At 40.2% G+C, this 18,130-nt stretch overlaps 1 protein-coding gene across 5 annotated transcripts in view; it reads left to right on the forward strand.

The window, feature by feature from the left end:
• Positions 1–18,130, forward strand: part of APBB2 (amyloid beta (A4) precursor protein-binding, family B, member 2) — a 187,741-nt gene that overhangs the window by 123,063 nt on the left and 46,548 nt on the right. For all 5 annotated transcript variants that reach the window (XM_014957835.1, XM_014957838.1, XM_014957833.1 and 2 more), the window contains exons 10-11: positions 12,583–12,729; positions 17,092–17,219. In XM_014957835.1, the coding sequence (XP_014813321.1) occupies positions 12,583–12,729; positions 17,092–17,219 (275 nt within the window). The remainder of the gene's footprint in view (positions 1–12,582; positions 12,730–17,091; positions 17,220–18,130) is intronic.

The following is an 18,130-nucleotide window of genomic DNA, read 5'->3' on the forward strand; positions in this document are numbered from 1 at the left end:
TAAGGCTTAATTTAGTCTTTCTGTATTAAGCATGGATTTTCAAATTCCCTGTCCACATTAGCCTGTTCAGCAGAGCTTCATTTTCCATCCTTGCCATCTTAGAGTAGTTTCAGCTACATATCGATGTCTAAGAATGGGAAGAATCTATTTATACCTGTGGAAGTACTAGGCAGTTGATCCAAAAGTCTGTTTTAAACTTTAGAAACCAGTAAATGCTCAGGATCTCAAAAGAAAGGACGAGAAGGAGACTATTTCCAAGAGGGGCAGAGGTAGGAGATGCTGATATCAGAGAATTTAAATTTAATTACTTAGCAGTAGGTGAATGAAAATGCAGTTGGAGACGTGGGAAATGAGTTGGTGATGAACTCTCACGGATTACCTGGGCATTAGGGATTAACCAGTTGGGCTTTCTGGAGTGATGCAAGGGATGTTTCTGACAAGCTGACTTGGCAGTCTGCTTCTGGCTGTCATGAAAGTGGCCTGTAAATAGCACTATCAAATAATTTTACAAAATACCGTATGCCCCCAAAGAGGAGTTATTCATCTCTCTGCTACTTGTTATGAAGGCGGGTATGTGTGTTTTGGAGACATTCTGCACTGTGTGTCTCTGGTCTTCTCCAGAAGCAGATACCCTGGCTAGACACAGGACCATTAGTAAATAACCAGTGTGTCTCCTTGGTGATGGAGATGAGTCTGATTTCTCATGCAAGTGAAGACTTAACCAGAAAGCAGGAGCTTTTCCATGTCTGGTAAATCCAAGAAAGGATCAACTTTTAACACTGAAGTCCATAATTCTCTCTCACAGCCAGCGTGGCTTCTAAAAGTATTGGTGCAAACAGGGAGTATTCAACCTTTTCCAGCAGTTTCACAGTTCACCTCGTACTGCATATGATCTTCTCATGAGCACATGACACACTACAAAAAGCTTTAGTTCGATTCATTTCAATTAATGGACTCGATTCTGAGGAGTCTACTCTATCTTAAATCTCCTTACAAAGATAAAAGCTAAAAAAAAAATTCAGCATCTTCAACAGTTTTTCTTCCAAAACGTTGCTTCTGCTTGGTTTTGGAATAGGAATTTGTTTAATTCCCTACAAAGTAGGACCTGTCACAGAGTAGAGGACTAGAAGAAATCCTGAACCCATTACTTTACCCTTGTAGGGAACCACAATATATAATCCCATGTATTGATTTCAAGTTTCTTCTTAAACGTTTACTGGGTTAGGTGGGGTTTTTTTGGCCTTGACAAGTCTTACTGACAGACTAATTCAAGCGTTACCTTCCTTTGGTGGTCAAAACCCTTTTAACCTAAACTTTTTGAGGCCATTTTTTATCCTCTTATTCTATTTAGCCATCTTCTAGTGCATTTATAGCAGGCAATTATGTCTCTTCTCCAGCTTAGTTTTGTTACGGTAAACAAGCCAAGTGCTTTTAATTATTCATAATGAGGGTAGGAGGGTTGCCATCTTCTTATGAGTCCCTGTTTCCCTGACTGTTGTAGCAACTCTGTGTTTCCTGTCTTTAATTTTTAACTGTGGGTGGTCAGATTTGTTACTCTGGGTGGAGTTTTTTTCGCGTCTCATAGGGTAGCTTTAAAATGTCCTTACTCTTTATTGAAATCGTCTTGACACATAATTTCATTTACTTTTTCAATTCCTGAGTAGGTAAGCATTTTAGTTGCAACTTAAGCTGTAATTATAACTAGTGTTTGTAAGTTTGTAAGAGGGAGTGAAAGAAAAGTTCTGGTTTTTATCTCAACAATTTGAGTAACACCTTGGTCAGGAGGCGGGAGTTGTTTTGGTTTGTTTTTCAGAGAATCTTCTTGCCTGTACCTGAAAGTTTCTTGTGAACAGCAGAATTTTATATTTTGGCCATTAGCCTAAACGGTGTGTACATACTTCTTTTAACACTAAACTACTGCCAGTAGAGAACTGCAGTGCATCTTTGGAAACACTGCATTTTGCATTGATGATATGGTGTGGAAATGAAGGAAAGCTTTCACAAAATGCAGGAAAGCAGATTATGCTCTGTGCTGATGGATCTTCCTTAGGTGATATTCTTACGTATTTTAAATCAAAAGAACTATAGAGTAAGAGTTAAGTAGTTTTAAAAAATAGTGTTTCCTTTTGGCTTTGGGTTGTGCTAGGCTTTCAGAGGGAAGAATGATAATCTGGGAATAAAATCTTTAAAAAAACAAACAAAAACCCAACGTAAAACCAAAATAAGCATTGTAGTGTTTGGGGTTAGGGTTTTTTCCTTGTTTCTTTCAAACACAAAAAGGTGCCATTAGTTTTTTCCCCCCCTCTAACCATCCCAGGAGTCATTTTAGCAGTTTTCAAAACACAGATCTCCCGTTTGAAGAGAACAGTCAAAAGGGTAGGTCAGTCTTGACAATGGCTATAGTACAGCAAACGTTTCTCCATCTTTCCATCCTTGCAGCTTGTGGGTAGCAGTGTTGAGGGATGTGGGGACGGCAGTTTCTGAACGGGTCGGTTGGTTCTGGCTCTGGCTGTGTGCCCTGAGCAGCGCTGAGGCACCCTCCCGGCTCCGGAGGTGCTGCAGGTGAATGATGCAGGTGCTGGAAAACATTCCGCTTTGAAAGCGGTTTTAGAAATAGCAGACCGAAGCACTAAAATACATCTCCTCAACAATTTCTTTTTAAACAGTGTTCTCTTTGATTTTGCACGTTAGAACTTCTGGAAGAGCGTGTTTCCTCCTTCGTTCTCTCCCCGAGAATGATACTTAATTGCTATTGACATCTGTTGTGTCATTAGGTGATGTTATAATTGATAATGTCATGATGTGAGGTACATCATAATACAGATTTCCATCTAGAGGATATTTGCTTCGATCTTGTCCCTAAATGGAGTCTTGTTTAGTGAAATCAGAAGATTAGTCCAGGGCAGAGGAGACCTAGTGTTTTTTCCCAAATCTAAGCAGTTTTTTAATAGTATACAGAGTTAAAATATGTTTAATTGTTATAATATATGTATAGTATAAACATCTGGGATAATGTAGTTTAATTTCTTAAGCCCTTCAAGATTTATAATTAGATCCTGTGGAATATTACATGTCTTTCACTCTTAGAAATCCCACGTATCTCTGGGATCTAATTAGGTGCAAACCTTCCGTGCAGGATGAAGGTGACTGAACAGCAGGAGAGAGGTAGCAGGAGCTTGTAGCTTTCCTTAGAAAAATATATCACAAAGCCATTCCTCACGTGAAAGAGAATGGAAACTGCTTTAAAATTTACTATTAATTTCCATGTTTGTAATGCAATAATTATGTCTTGAGTTTAGGGCATTACAAGTATTTTCTTTCTTAAGATATACTGTACAAAAGATTTGCATTGGACTGGGGGATTTCTACAGAATTTGGAACAGAGAAGATAAAATATAAGAACCCTTTTGTTTCAAATCTGATCAAAATATCTCCTTGACCTGTAAAGCTCCAGTACTGACAGCTGTCATGATGCTGTTTCTTCCAGTGGTGGCTGTTTAAGAAGAGTTTTCTATGCCTTCAGCAGGTGGAAGGCCAGTGTTACCTTCGGTACCATTTCTCACGGAGATGCACGGTGCAGTTTTTCTTGGCTGGGGTCTGTATTACAGCATCTCCCCGTACACAACCACTTAACAAGCCTGGCTGGTGTGCAGAACACAAGACAAACCCAGCTGCTGCTCTTAGAGACAGCCTTTTTCTTGGAGAAACTGCACTATCCAATATTTTAAGGGGTTTTAATCACAATGCTCTGTAGTGCAGCGCAGTAAAGGTTGTGGGCCAGCAGTATTTTGTGTACGACTGAGGAAGGAGCCCTCAGGAGTGGACAGACACCAGGGGAAGGAGCAGTCTTCATTATACCAATGTCCTGCAGGCAAAAAAACTCCTGTTGCCTTTCTGCAGACCCATGGATTTGGTGCGTGGCAGCTCCCAGTTTGGCTCAGCCTCTGCTGGTGTTGCTGGCAGACCCTCCCCATCAGCTCATGGGCACTTTGCTAATAACACTGCAGGGGTAATCACAGCCTGCAGCCCTTGATGTTCCCCACCAGAGAAACAACCTTTTCACCTTTAAAACAATGCATAGCCTCTGTCTGCTCCAACTTTAGAGCAGGCTGTTAATCAAGAACTGCTTCTTGAATCATCTGGCTGGTCATCATCTGACTGCTACAAATGAACTGCTCAGATGATATTTTTGTATTTCTCTTCAATTATTTACATTAGCTTGCCAGTTTAAGGTGGCTAGTTCTAGTTTGCAATGTCACAAAGTCTACCATTCTGTTGCATAATTTTTTTTTAATGAAAAAAAAAAGCACATTCTTACCTGGGTATATATAAATCGTATTTATGTATGTTATATATATATTCTATATAATATATACACAGTTTGAAAACAGCATGATGCGACCTTGGTGGGTTATTTGTCCATCATGGCCCTGCTGAAAGGTGTATGTTTATGAAGGAAGTTAATTTTAAAAAAATCAATTAAAATGGAACATTGTGTTGAATGACAGAGCAATATCTAGATAGCTCTAGCCAGCATGTGTATTTATTTTGGTATGAGTTCTAGCTCTTAATTTCACTTTAAAGGAACAGAGGTCTTGCTTGGCAAAATTTCCTGCATTTCATCAAAGAGAAAAGGGACTGGGAGGTAATATTTACTTATTAAAAGATTTAAAAACATGAGATATGCAGTGCATCATAATGTCATGTTGCTCCTACACGGGTATGCATTGTTCTGTATGCTTGAAGATGATTGCTCCACGATCCTGCAGGGAGGCAGCGTGACAGCAAGCGGGTCCTCAAACATGGGAGTCCCACCAGGACTCAAGATTTCTGGAGTTGGGATTCATGTTCATTTGAGTCTTTTTCAAAGGGTGGGAATCGATCAAAAGTGATTTAATTTCATTGACTTTGGATCCTGTCGTAAACAATTTCTGCAGAAAAAAAAATTGCTCTTAACAATATTACTTCTAAAGAGACATGAAATCCTGACTCTAGTGAAGACAGAAGGTTTTTCTCCATTGATTCAAGAAGGTCAAGAGTTCATCTAAAGGCTTTTTCTTTTTTTTCTCTCTTTTTTTTTTATTTATTTTAAGTTGGATGTCATGCATACTACCTTTGAAATTATGCGCCACAGTACTAAGTGCTGCTGGCTGCATTAGAACCACTTACATCTGTCAGCCTGCAGAAGAGCCCTCATCAGAAAAATACAACATCTAAGGTTAAAGATAACAAGTGCAGAGCATTGGTTTTTGAGAAATAAATGCACACATTCTTTCATGCTCTGTAAACTTCATGCATACTACCTTTGAAATTATGCGCCACAGTACTAAGTGCTGCTGGCTGCATTAGAACCACTTACATCTGTCAGCCTGCAGAAGAGCCCTCATCAGAAAAATACAACATCTAAGGTTAAAGATAACAAGTGCAGAGAAATTTTTGAGAAATTAATGCACACATTCTTTCATGCTCTGTAAACTCCTGCAGCGCTTGTCTTTACTGACAAAGTATATGCGTGTTTGTTGGGGTCATTTTTGTGTGTTGCAGAATAATGAAACCTGCTTGAGTTCCCTGACAGATAGACCCCAATTTGAGCGTCATTGCAACAATCATCCTTTATTAGTTTCTGGTGAAAAATATGACTGCCTTTTCTTCACTGAGGAAGCATGGGTTTTATTTCACTGTATTAAAATGAAACACAAAACACCTTTAATAGCTTAAAGCAAAGTCCATAAACCAATCCCTTTAGGATGTGAACTCAAGGTACCTGCAAAGCATTTAAAATCAAAGCCTGTTCTTTACTGAGAAGACTGGAGAAAAGAATAAGGTGATTTTAATTTCTTCTTCAGAACTACATATAGCAAAAGGTATTAGTAGAGAATAATAGAATCCATTCCATTTTTTGCTTAACTGACTAGATTTTTTTCACTTGAGTTAGAAATACAGTAATGAATAAGAAATTTGGATTAAAAAAAAAAAAATATCTTGAACCAGCACAATGGTCCTGCAACACCTTCTTGCCTTGATAAAGCAGATTTGACCTCTGGCTGTGAGCCAGCGGGAACCACTGAGACAGTCATATTAAACTCAAAACAAAAGAGGGACTTTTGTCATCCTGTGTGTCGGAGTCTGTGAGTCTGGAAGAAATGAGCCTGTAGTGTCTTGGAGAATGAGTGAGGGACTGAGAGCAGAAAGTTCAATATTGACCTGCTGCAGAGGAGTAATTTATTAAAAGGTTATTTTACAGTATTTGTAAAGCCCTCGTATTTTATTCCAGAGAAGTTTAGTTTATAATCATCTACTTGAAATAGTAATTATCAGTGGAGTTCTGAATTCTGTTGTGACCTGAATATCTGTGAGCTTATTTTTGTATTATTTCAAATAATACAACACGAACTGCAACAGAAAGCTGGAAATATTGAAAAATCTTATTAGTACTTTTTTGATTCTGCATCTTGAATTTTTGTAGTCAAGAATTTTTATGTGACAACTGTAAATATTTCTCTAAGAAATAGATACATCGCAGTCTATTCATGTCAATTAAATGAAAGTGTTTGCTTGTTCATTAATTGCATAAGATGTCTTTATTCTTTTGTTACTCAGTTTAGCTTTGATCAACTCCAGTATTTTCATCTGGAACCAATGCAAGCTTTCTTGATGCGTAGCAGGTATATGTACTGGAACATACCTCTTTCTTGGAATAGAGTGGTTATGTTTTATGATATTTGATCTTCCAAAGCATAAAATAGTATGATAGCTTGTTTTATTTTAAAAAACTTGAAAGAAAATGTAAGGGAGATCTCCAAGAATGTGTTGGCTGCATAAGAAATGGTTAATTATGTGACCTACATGCTGTGTCTCAGACACCAGCCTGCTCAGTGGTCTGTGATAAAAGACCTTATTAAATACTGTAATGATTTACGTATGTCTGCAGACAGATATAACCTTTAAAAAGGAAACATATAAAGGGAAGCAAAAGGAAACTGCTCAAAATCAAGTCCTGTAGGCTTAGAAGAAGAAATTAGTAGCACAGATTTAAATCATCAAGGCAAACATACTCTAATGAAGATGTTCATAGTGGCTACCAACAGCTGTGTGATCTGAAAAACAATTAGTCTGTGGTGTTGTAATGTACGTTAGTTTGTTGTTCAAACTGATGTGCTAATCCATTTTCTCCCTGTAATGGGATCTTTTCTACCCGTGCCCTTATGATCCATCCAGTTTCCAATACTACTCTGCCATCAGTCACGTGTAATTGATCTCTTGTCCTCTGTCTAGTAGGGGATTGTATTTGCTCTGGTTTTCTTGATTATTTTGAATTATTTTTAAGGTACACGCTTGGTACTAACATGAGGCAACAGCCAGAGTGTGGCATTTGCTTATGTGCAGAGATTTGTCACAGTTCTGCATTCCTGTCAAAGCTTCTTCCGGAGTTCCTCCTGGAAAGCTGCAGCAGAGCAGAACCCTACCCGTGGTGAAGGTTTAGTGATGCCAAAGAGCAGAAGTGTGATCCACGGTTCGTTCACTCCCTCAAACACAAAGCTCCCCAGCTTTAGGCGATGTTTTAGATCAGAACGGCACTGAGAGGGAGGTTTACAGGTTTTTACAGAATTTGGATTACAGCATTTATGAGTTTGGTTCTTTGGCTACAGGTCATTAACCCTGAAACATTAATTGGATTTGCAGCCTTGCAAACATATGTTCCCCAGAACTATAAAACTGAGCAGTGATATCTGTGTTTTCATTTCTGTTCACCTGTCTTTTCGCAGGGCAGTGTGTGATAAGGTGGCCTTTTTCCCCTCTGTATTTTCTTTGCACGATGTCCTTTGTAGCCTTGAAGGAAATTTGAAGTCTCCAGTTGAGATGAAAATACAAGATTATTGACATATCATGGTTTAAAAGACATTTTTTCATTCACTTCTCTCAGACACACAGTGCTCATGGTAGTATCTTTGATCTTCCCTATCCCAAACAGCAGTGATCCAAATACAATATACAATTCCTAAATCTCTTTCATCCTGCTGTATTTATCAAGTTTCTTTGTTTTTCTTCAAACCTGTTTTTGTTTGCCAGCTCTTGGGAAGAGTCTGGGGACAAGCAGAGAGGAAACCCATGTTTCACTTATCTTTATTCAGATATAGTTATTTAAATCATCGTTTTTAGAGTATTGATTTAAGATAAATCAGAAGGTCTGACCAGGCACAGAAAACAGTAAGATTTTATTTTGTAAGTTACTACTAGTAATGTGTAATGTCATACAAGGGTTATTTGTTTATTCTGTATTGGAAAAAAGAAATCAGGTGTATTGCTGTAAGCCAAAAGTTGGTATCTGGATTACTTGGAAGTTATGATGGGCCAGTGATTATCATTTGCCAGTAAAATTATCTGTGAGCCTCGAGTAGAGCTACTTAACCACCCAGCATTACCAGGAATGTCTGTTTTACTGAGCTCGTAGACTCTTAGTCAAGGAGAGCCGCACTCCGCTTTTCAGCTTGGCTTGTTTTGAGTCTGGATATTAGTTCCAGGAGAAAAGAGGGTGCCTTAGCAAAGCTCTTCCAGGTCCAAGGAAGCACTTTGTCTCTTGGCTAGGAAGTGTCGTGGGTGGGAGCCGGGGAAGGGTGATGCTGTATTACTCTGCTAGAGAACTGAGCAATTCTGCTGCCGTGGCTAACTCAGCGAGCCCTGGTTTCAGAATTAGGTCACACCTGATTGGAGACACTGGGTGGATTCTTTCTGCTGGGTTTTGTGCTCTTTTATTTTAAAAAGAACCTCTTCTAAGGGGATCAGAGGGAGGAACCACCAACAATAAAACATGCAGTGGATCTTTTATAAATAATACAGTCGCTGGCAATATGCAGAAAGAGACAGACAGACACGTGTGACACGTGACACACTCCCACCGCTCTCCCACCCCATGGGGGTGTGTAGAAATACTCCTACTTTACTGATAATGAACAAACCAGGGTATGTATCACGTGTCACTCTGAATCCTCATATTTTCTTGTGCTGAAATCTGCATGGAGCTCTGCCATCATTTCGGAGTCATGCCAGCACATACATTCGGTTAACCAAGAAGTTTTTTGGTCTTTATGTGTGTTTTGAGCAAAAGAATGTTTCCTGTATGTGTATATTGAGGTACATGTGTTGCCTTGTGGGTGGGGTGTTGAGTCTTTCTGGGGTTTATTGAGAGGGGTTTTTTTGTTTGCAGTGAGTCTTTGGGAAATAGGTTTGTTTTGCTGAAGGCGTTCTGAAGGATTTTATGTGGGTTATGGTGAGGGCTTCTTGTAAAACACAAACAAAAACTTGCCAGGTGCTAGAACCCAATAGGATTTCTCATGTCTACCTGGCTTGGAAGCACCAAGAGGGAATGAAAGCAAGGAAGGACACCAAGCCCTTCCACGGAGGGGAATAGGTGGGATGGACAAGAGTTTCCTTTTCAGCTCCCTCTACTGTCACAGCAGTGGGCTGGGAAGGGAAAGAAATACAGGGGATGCTTCCACTGGGGAATTTTAAACAGAGACTAAGAATGGCCAGGAAAAAAAATACAGTTCACCATTTTACTAGTAAGAGATTTACTTGCTGTCAGCTTGAACTGATTGTCTTTCACTAGTTTTTTTGCCTTTTACTCTGTTCAATGCAAGGAATATATTTATCTTTGTGTTTAGAAAGCAGCTAACAAATTGCAGACGTGGTTGAGATATGAAGAGTAATGAGGAGACAATATGCTTGTTGTATATATTTAGCTCTTCACCTCTCAAGATGATTTAGAAAATATTACTCTCTGCTAGAATTCTGTTATTCAATTTAATATTGAAGTACTTGTAAAAACAGTTTCTTCTGGCACAGTAAAAATCTGTATTTTAAAAGCTTGCAAAGATAAATATTTAATACCCCAATGGGCATCGCAGCACTTTCAGCGAGATTCATGAGCATCTGATGTGCCAAAAACAATTCTGCAATCTTGAGATTAGATGACCTTAATAATTGCTAAAAAATGGATATTTTAGTATCTCTTGTAGCCCTGAAGTGAAGAGTACCCCTGAGTGGTGACCTCTCCTTTGTTTCCTCTTTCACCTTCTCCTTCATCTCCCTTTAAAATCTTGAAAGTCGGTGCTTTTGTGGGTTTCCAGCAGAGCTGGGTCAGGAAGCAGCAGTGTAGGAGAATTTGCATATTGGTTTCCTTGCTTGCAAAGCAAAAAATAATTATAATAAAAAATAATAATGCTTCCAACGAAAAATCTGGAGGCATGAAAGGCTTTAATTTTTTATCGACACTCTCTAAAGGGTTTCACACAATTTGCAGAGTGCATTTGCTGTCTGATGCCTTAGATGAGATGCCTCATTAGTGACTCATTGGAGCAGGCACCAGGGGTACGAGAGGCAGACCCTCAGCTGGCGTTTCTGCTTGGCCAAGTGGGCTGGATGGGTGTCTTGTGCAAGCTGAAAGAAGGCTGAAGGAGGAGAGAAGTTTTAAAGGGAAGGAAGGAGAAACTCATTAATCTTCTTTACTCACTGTTGAATTTTATTCCTCCCTTAGTTTGCCAAACTTGAGATATTATGCATATTTAAAACACCTTGGTGTTTTGGGGTCTTTTTTGGAGGACGGTGGTTCCCAAATGGCACACCAGTGATGGTGCGTGAGCTTGATCTACTCACTGACTTCACAGCAGTTTTTAGAAGGCAGCAAATGAATATTCAGTGCCCGCTTTTGAATTCCAAAGCTGATTTATTTACTGTATCTCAAGAAGAGGGATTAATTGGTAACTCCAGTGTGGACTTGCTGTTGCTGCTCTTGGGCTGTGTGCCCGCGTGGGCAGGGTCCCGTTGGAGGCAGCAGGGTTCCTGGTGGTCACTGGTGCCAGCTTCCTCCAAGCAGCTCCCAGGATCCTTGTCTGCCTTCCTGAGACCCTCAGGATGCTGCTGACAGTGAGGAAAGCTCTGTGGCACAAGCGCTGGACAATCAGTGTTGGTCTTTGCAAGGTCAAAATTGCACTGACTACCTAAGAGGGAACTGGATTGACTGAGACAATTGCAAGTCAGGTCACCGGAACAACATAGGACAGCAAAACATTTCAGAAGAAACGCATGAATAACGCTGAAGCAAGCCAGGGTACCAAGGACTGAGCACTAATTGACATCAATACCTGATCCGTCTTGACAAGGGGAGGCTTGAGGTGAAAGAGATGTTATACAATGGCAGATTGTCAGTTATTAATTGTAAATTTTCTCACTTTCACTTTTGGAACTTGTGCCTGCCGAGTCCTGTGCTTCTGTCGGAGGCATCAGGGTCTGGGTGGAGGACCAAGGAGGATCTGGGTGTAAGAAGTGAGTGCAGCTGGATGTCAGTGCTGGTGCAGTGTCTAATCACTGACTCAAGCAAAGAGTCGCAGGGAAACCGAGCTCGGAGATGGGATGGCATTTCAGTTGGCTTTGTTCAGTGGCGGTGCCTGTTGCTATATTAAATACTTAGAGCAGGAATTTGGTGTGGGGTCATTCAGGAACTATTATTGCTGAACCTTTAGGGACCGTCATAAATGTTTGGTGTGCCTGTTACGGAGCTACACCAGTAAGACTCTTGTGCATCCTTCTCTGGCAGTGCATGGCAATCTGTGAGTGAGATATACCCATGATGTTTTCTGGAGGAAATCCTGGTCTCACAGGGAAACTCCCATTGACTTAGTGTGAGGTCTGTATTTCCCCCGCTGTAAGGCCTGAGAGCAAACATGTGGGGTTTTTTTCAGAATTAAAGTTTTTCATTCTTTACCCTAGTAAATGTAGGGTAGAGATGATGCCACTTGATTTCTTCCATTTTGTTTTGTTTGCAAAAAGCACCATATGTGCAAAGTAATGTCGCCTTGGCTTGTTCTGCCAACTGAGTGCTCTGGTTGGCTAAACATCCTTCTGCTAAAAAACTGTATAATTAGATTGTTTTATTTTAAAGGTCATTTTTAATTTCTTCTAGAAGAAAAAACAACTGCATTCCTCTTAAGATAGCTTATCTTTTTATTAGTACTTTGAATTTGTTATTGTTTGCTGCCTTAGTTAAACTTACTGTAGAAATGATTGCTGTAATCCACAAAAAAATTAATTTTGTGGTTAAAAGTCAGACAGATATACCAAGTGAGTGTGAGTCTCACAATGGATGTAATCCAATTGTATTTTCTTTCTTTTCAATTAGAGCTCTAGATACTAGCTAAAATTTCAGTTCTACTGTATCTGTATTTGTGCTTTTTCCTTTATTTCTGTGGTTGTGTGTCCTACTATTTACTGCTCCCTTGTTTCCTCCTTTATATTAACAAAAGTATTTTACTGTAAAGAATATTTTACCTCCACAGCTGCCTTCCCTGGCAAGTCATGTATTCTTCTTTGTTCCTTTGAATGTTTTCACTTTGCCATTCTCAAATTCTATTTTAATTTATTTATCTTTGAGCATAAGCTCATCTACAAGATTTTGTTCTCCTCTTTGCCAGGGTTCTTTAATTTTAACTGACTGTTTTTTGTTGTATGACGAGATTTCCATAGCTGGATACAGCAGTGTATTGAGTGCTCTGATACACGTTCAGGTATTTTCTGTTTGCTTTTTAGTGCTTTGCTGTGCGATCTCTGGGCTGGGTAGAAATGGCAGAAGAAGATCTTGCTCCTGGAAAAAGCAGTGTTGCTGTGAACAATTGCATCAGACAACTCTCTTACTGTAAAAACGACATCAGAGACACTGTCGGCATTTGGGGAGAGGTAAGAAAGGAGGGAACCTTGCTGGAACGTCCTTCTCTTGTCATAAAACATCTTGAAATAACAACTCTGTAGGCAAATACATCCGTGCTGTGTGTTTGGGACTTCCCTTTTCCATCTGTCGCTGCTAGAAAATGTAAAAGGGTTCAAGGAAAGTGTTGATGGAAAGTGTTCCAAACTTTTCAGGACAGCAGGTGCCACAAAGACATCATCTTTGCATTTGCACCTATATTAGTGCACACCTGTGCCAACAGTGTTGGGACAAACTGTTGGAATCAGTGGAAGTCTTTCTCCTGAGCAGAGGTTTGAGAGCGGTGCTTTGGAACAGCATTTTCACACATTTCACAGTGACAAAAGGGCTTCAGAGAAACCTAGACTGGTGTGACCCGAGCTCCTAAAATGTTTGAGACAATGGAGACCGATGGATGGACAGATGGCTTATTTTAAGATGATTATTTTATCAGTGTTTCAGAAGGAAATTAATTTTATGTCATCAGTCTGTCTCTTGGTTCCTGTCCAATAGCTCTTGAATCTGTTCACCAGCATCATCCAGTTTTGAAGGATGCCAAATTTCCACACACTGAGGGGAAAAACAGAGCCCAGCTCTCTGCTTTCTTGGTTTGGTGATGGGCCTTTACACCTTCATCAGCTGAACCCTGTGAGCTCTGTGCTTCTTTATAAATTGACAGGATAATGCCATGGGAGCGCAGGGAGAAACACGAAGGAAGGGAGAGGTGCTGTGGTGTGGAAAAGAGGTGTGTGCTGGGCACAGGTGAAGGTGGGGCAGATCACTAAATGAAACAAGAGGAAAAGGAAAGCTGGGGTTATAGCTGTGGGATCTACAGAGGAAATAGGAGACAAACCCCTAGAAAAACATCTTCGTTATTTGATTGATCATGGAGCACCTTAAACTTCAGCCAAATCTTATTCTCTACCTCTCTCCTGACCTGTTGTCAGGAGGGTTACGCTAATGTGGGTTTACTGACAAGATCTGGGTAAAAAACTGACATAGGAGTGAATGTTGTTACCTTCACTGTGTGATCTAGGAGAAACAGCACTGCCGAACAGAAGAGGAATTAAAAGAAAGACTTGTCTGTTTCAGTAAAGATTTTTGGGAAAATATCCTTCAGTCTCCCAAGTTTTTGTTACAGTCTAAGGGTTGCTTTCAGTGTCCTGGCAATAACTATAACAAAGCATATACACTTCAGAGGAGCAACTGGGAGAAAGTGCCTGTTTAAAAACATTTTAAAGATGTTTTAAAGGACACAATTAGGGTGCCCTATCTATTTAAAGTCATTTCAGAAGGAGGTTTTTTTAATGTAAGAAATGTATGTAGATATAAATGAACAAGATAACATTGATCTCCTTTTTCCTTGCTTCTGGGAACAGTTTTATTTAGTTAGTATAGCTAGAGAAGCAATTAGAGATTTGTCAGTCATGAACCTTGGACTTACTGCTGACCCTGGAAGGGAAAAAGCCGCTTTCTTTACACATGTGTAATCCCATCCATTTTTCAGATGACAACATTTTGATCAACTTAAAGCATGTGATTTCAAAGTAAACAATATACTTCATTTTGGTTTCAGAGTTAACGTTCATGTTTTTCCATATTTCTCTCTGTCAGTCCTATTGTTCTTTGTTGGAAAGCCTTGCAGGTTTTCAGGCCAAACTGGTGAAAAGTTTTGGTCCTCTTGAATGGAAGTTTTAATTAAGAATGCTATTCATAAAAAAAAAAATCACCCTGACAAAACAATAGAGACACTGTGCTTGAATAGGTGGCCCCTGAAGTAAATTTTCTTCTTGATTTTAAAAGAAATCATTACAACCACATTTTTCTGCTGGCAATGTAATACTTCAAGAGTGATTGCAAGAGGCACATTTTAGAGAGGAATCTGAAAAAAGTGTGCTAGTCACTGACATATCAGATGGAGCACATACAGAAGAAACCTGTTATGAAGCCAGAACTGATGACTGCAGATAGAGGTTTTAAGATAGCCTGAAGATTTATTTTAGCTTGAATGTAATGAAAGTGAAATTGGGAGTAGGGCCATCCCCAAGTTTTCATGATTTAAAAAAAACAAACCACAAAAACTCCCCACACTCTGCATAAAATCCTGACCCTGCAGAAGCTTTGTCGCTGGCTCTAATGTGGGATTTCATGCCCTCTGCTCCTCTCCAAAAGAAATTCCCTGTAAATTTCTAACTTCCATGGCTCTATAAAATCTTCAGAAGAAAAACATGACTCCTCTGTTTGTCGCTGCTTAGCCATGCATTATACTCCTGTACATTACAAAATCACTTACATGAAGAAAACAGGTTGTTGGTATTGGCCTGTATAGCACAATATGTAGCACTTCCCTGGGTATATAACACAGCTGGGACTGCGCCTTTCGTTCTTTATTCCCTTTCCCTGCGTGGCTCTTCCAGTGAGAGCCACCTTCATCTTGGACCATCAGGTCTCTGCCACTCTTCATCAGTCTGAGACAGTGAGGTCTATCTTCAAGCTCCCAGTCTGTCAAAATAATTTCTTCTTGCCCTATGCAGTGTTTTTGTCTCTAAAATAGCTTTTGTATAACAAGACAACAAAACTTAGCAAAATATATTGCTTCTGGCTGCGGCCAAGCTATCCCTTGAGCATTGCAGGGATAATTTCCTGTGACTTATGTTGCTTATCTGCCCATTCCCCAATCTTTTCCAGCTAATTTGGATTCCATTTTATTACTCTAATCCCAGTCTGTTTTGCATGATGAACAGATTTTACCTTCTTACAATAATTTCCTTCTGGAATAAATATATAAGCAGAAAATGGGTCCAAAAAGCAATCTTTGTGACACTTGGTAACGCTCTTCGCGCAATCTGTGTACTGCTTCTGACCTCCAAGCAAATTTCTCACCCTTTTTCTTTGCCATGGCTGTGTTTTCTGTTTGGTTTCCTTTGTCATCCTGGTCTGCCTGCTGCCACCCTGGCTTCTGTGGTTTATTTCCCGTGTTTCCTCATGCCACAAGCCGTGCAGTGCTGCTGATTCACCCCATTTACACACTCCAGCCTTGCATCTCAGCCACAGATATGCTTTTTCCATCAGGCAGAATGTTCTTGTGTTGGTGTCACCTGTGTCCCCTTCCTCTCCCACATCCCTCTTGGTGCCAGCTGTGTGTCACAACACCCCTTTGAGTCCCCGTTAGATTTTTGGGGAGGGAGAGGTGGTCAGCAGCACCTGCCCCTTGCTGCCTAGCCTGGAAATGCTGGATGCAGGCCCTTCCAGGGTGATGTGAATGTGTGTCTTGGACACAAAATTAGGTGTCGTTTAAAACTTGAGCCACTGTAACCAAGCAGGAAGAGGGATTCTGTGTCACTGAGGTGAAGCAAAAGGTCATTTCTGAAACGTGTCAGTAGGAAGTCAGCCCCTTTCCATTCTTTCTGTTCATTTATAGATTCTGGCACAATAGACAGGAAACAGATTACTCTATATTTAGCTGATGGCTCCCACCTTCTTATTATTCTTATCAGTAGGAGCTTGTTTTATCTCTTGGCAATAGGTCCGTGACCATTTCCATGGGATGCCGCAGTCTGCAGAGTAGGTGTGCAGCCTCTGAGAAGGGAGCTGGGAGCTGTGACAGAAGAGGCAGCAGACCTTTTGCAAGTGTTATAACCATAGGAGGAAGATTAGCATTTGTGAATTAGCATCAAATTGCCTCTTAATTTGTTTCCTCTAAGGGGAAAAAAAAACATTCTCCTTGTTCTTACATGCCAGAAGAATGAGGGAGAAAGCCTGGCTCCAGGATTCTGCAGTCACCGTCAGAATTCACATTCATGTCTTAATGCTGGGTTTTCCCCTTTAATTAATCTTTCTTCAAAGCGTATGCTGTAAATCCTTTGACACTTACAAATTGCTGTCTGTTCACATGACCTGTTGGTTAAAGTTTGTGGAAACAAAGCATATTGTTTGAAGGAAAAAACTCTGTCTTAAGAGTACAGGTTCTGATGTGAGCCTTTACTGTTAACACAGTTCTTGACTTCTCTTATGTTTGGAAGAATTTAACTTGAGAAAGGATAAACACATAATTTGCTGAATAAATCAGTAGCTTGGGGTTGAATGAGTCAAACTGTTGCATTTAAAATACATCAAAGCTTTTTTTTGATTGGGATCGTTTAAAAATGTAGTAGTAGCAAGATAATATCTTACACGATCTTAGATCTTTTTCACACCAGAAGTAAATGAACTTGTTTTCAATTGCTCCTGGAACAAACGGAAACTTTTAGTCAATTAAGAGCGTGCAAGTCTGAACAGCGCAGGCGTAACACCTTGATCGCAGGCAGTCTGAGAGGGGGACGTACTGTGTGACTGTACTTTGTCTGGAGTTGCAGGGCAAGGACATGTACCTCATACTGGAAAACGACATGCTGAACCTGATTGACCCCATGGACCGCACAGTCCTTCACTCGCAGCCCATCGTGAGCATCCGAGTCTGGGGCGTGGGGCGCGACAACGGCCGGTGAGTCCCCCCCTCTCCTTATCCCTCCTCACTCGGGGCTATTTCTGGCTGCTGATACACAGTACACGTGCGCCCGCAGCCAGTTTCATATCAAAGCTATTTATTTGATTAAGTAATTGTGTCCCAGGGGCTACGAGAGGATGGGTAAATTCTTCTTCTTCTTGCTGGTGTTACTTTTTAAAACCTCTGCTTTTGGTAGTTTATCACTTAGATGCTGTTTTGCTAAACCTGTATTGAGCAAAGCTTTCAGATTAATTCAGCCAGGTGCATAAAACTGCACATGCAGCATTATTTTGTTTCAGATACTTTTTAATATAACACTTTTTTTTTCAAATTGTCCTGTAGTATGTTTCTCTTGGCTATGTGAAAGTATGTCTTCCTGCTGGTCCAAGTTAAATGTGCTGCGTACGTTCTGACTGTATGCGTGTGTTTCCACTTGCTTGAGATACTGGATTTGATGGAGAAAAAAGTTGGATTGAGGGAAGAGTAAGGGTTTTAAGCCATTACAACTGCTTAAGAATCTTGATGCAAGAAAATTCCTAAGGGTGTTGCAGAAAACTGAGGTTTGTCCTTGAACATTGCTGTAGGAACAGGGCTGCCAAGGCGACTTAATTAGAGAGAGACAGTGAAATGTCTCCCAGCACCATTCAGCAGTTTTGATATATCAAAAACATTGCCATTCACATTGAGTAATTCCAGGATGCTGGGACAGTACCCATCCTGACACATGGGGAGTATGGATCAAATAACACTAACGAGCTGCTGCTTTTGTGTCCACGTTTGATTATTGAGATACTTGCAATAGCAGGGTTGTTTGGGTTTCTTGTCTCTGACTTTTGATGGGAATCGTCATTTTGGACCTGAAAAATCTTTCCCGGTAAAAGATTTTCTGAAACTTCTTTAATACCTCA

The sequence above is a fragment of the Calidris pugnax genome, unplaced genomic scaffold (genome assembly GCF_001431845.1).
Source record: "Calidris pugnax isolate Ruff unplaced genomic scaffold, ASM143184v1 scaffold349, whole genome shotgun sequence".
NCBI classification, from domain to species: domain Eukaryota; kingdom Metazoa; phylum Chordata; class Aves; order Charadriiformes; family Scolopacidae; genus Calidris; species Calidris pugnax.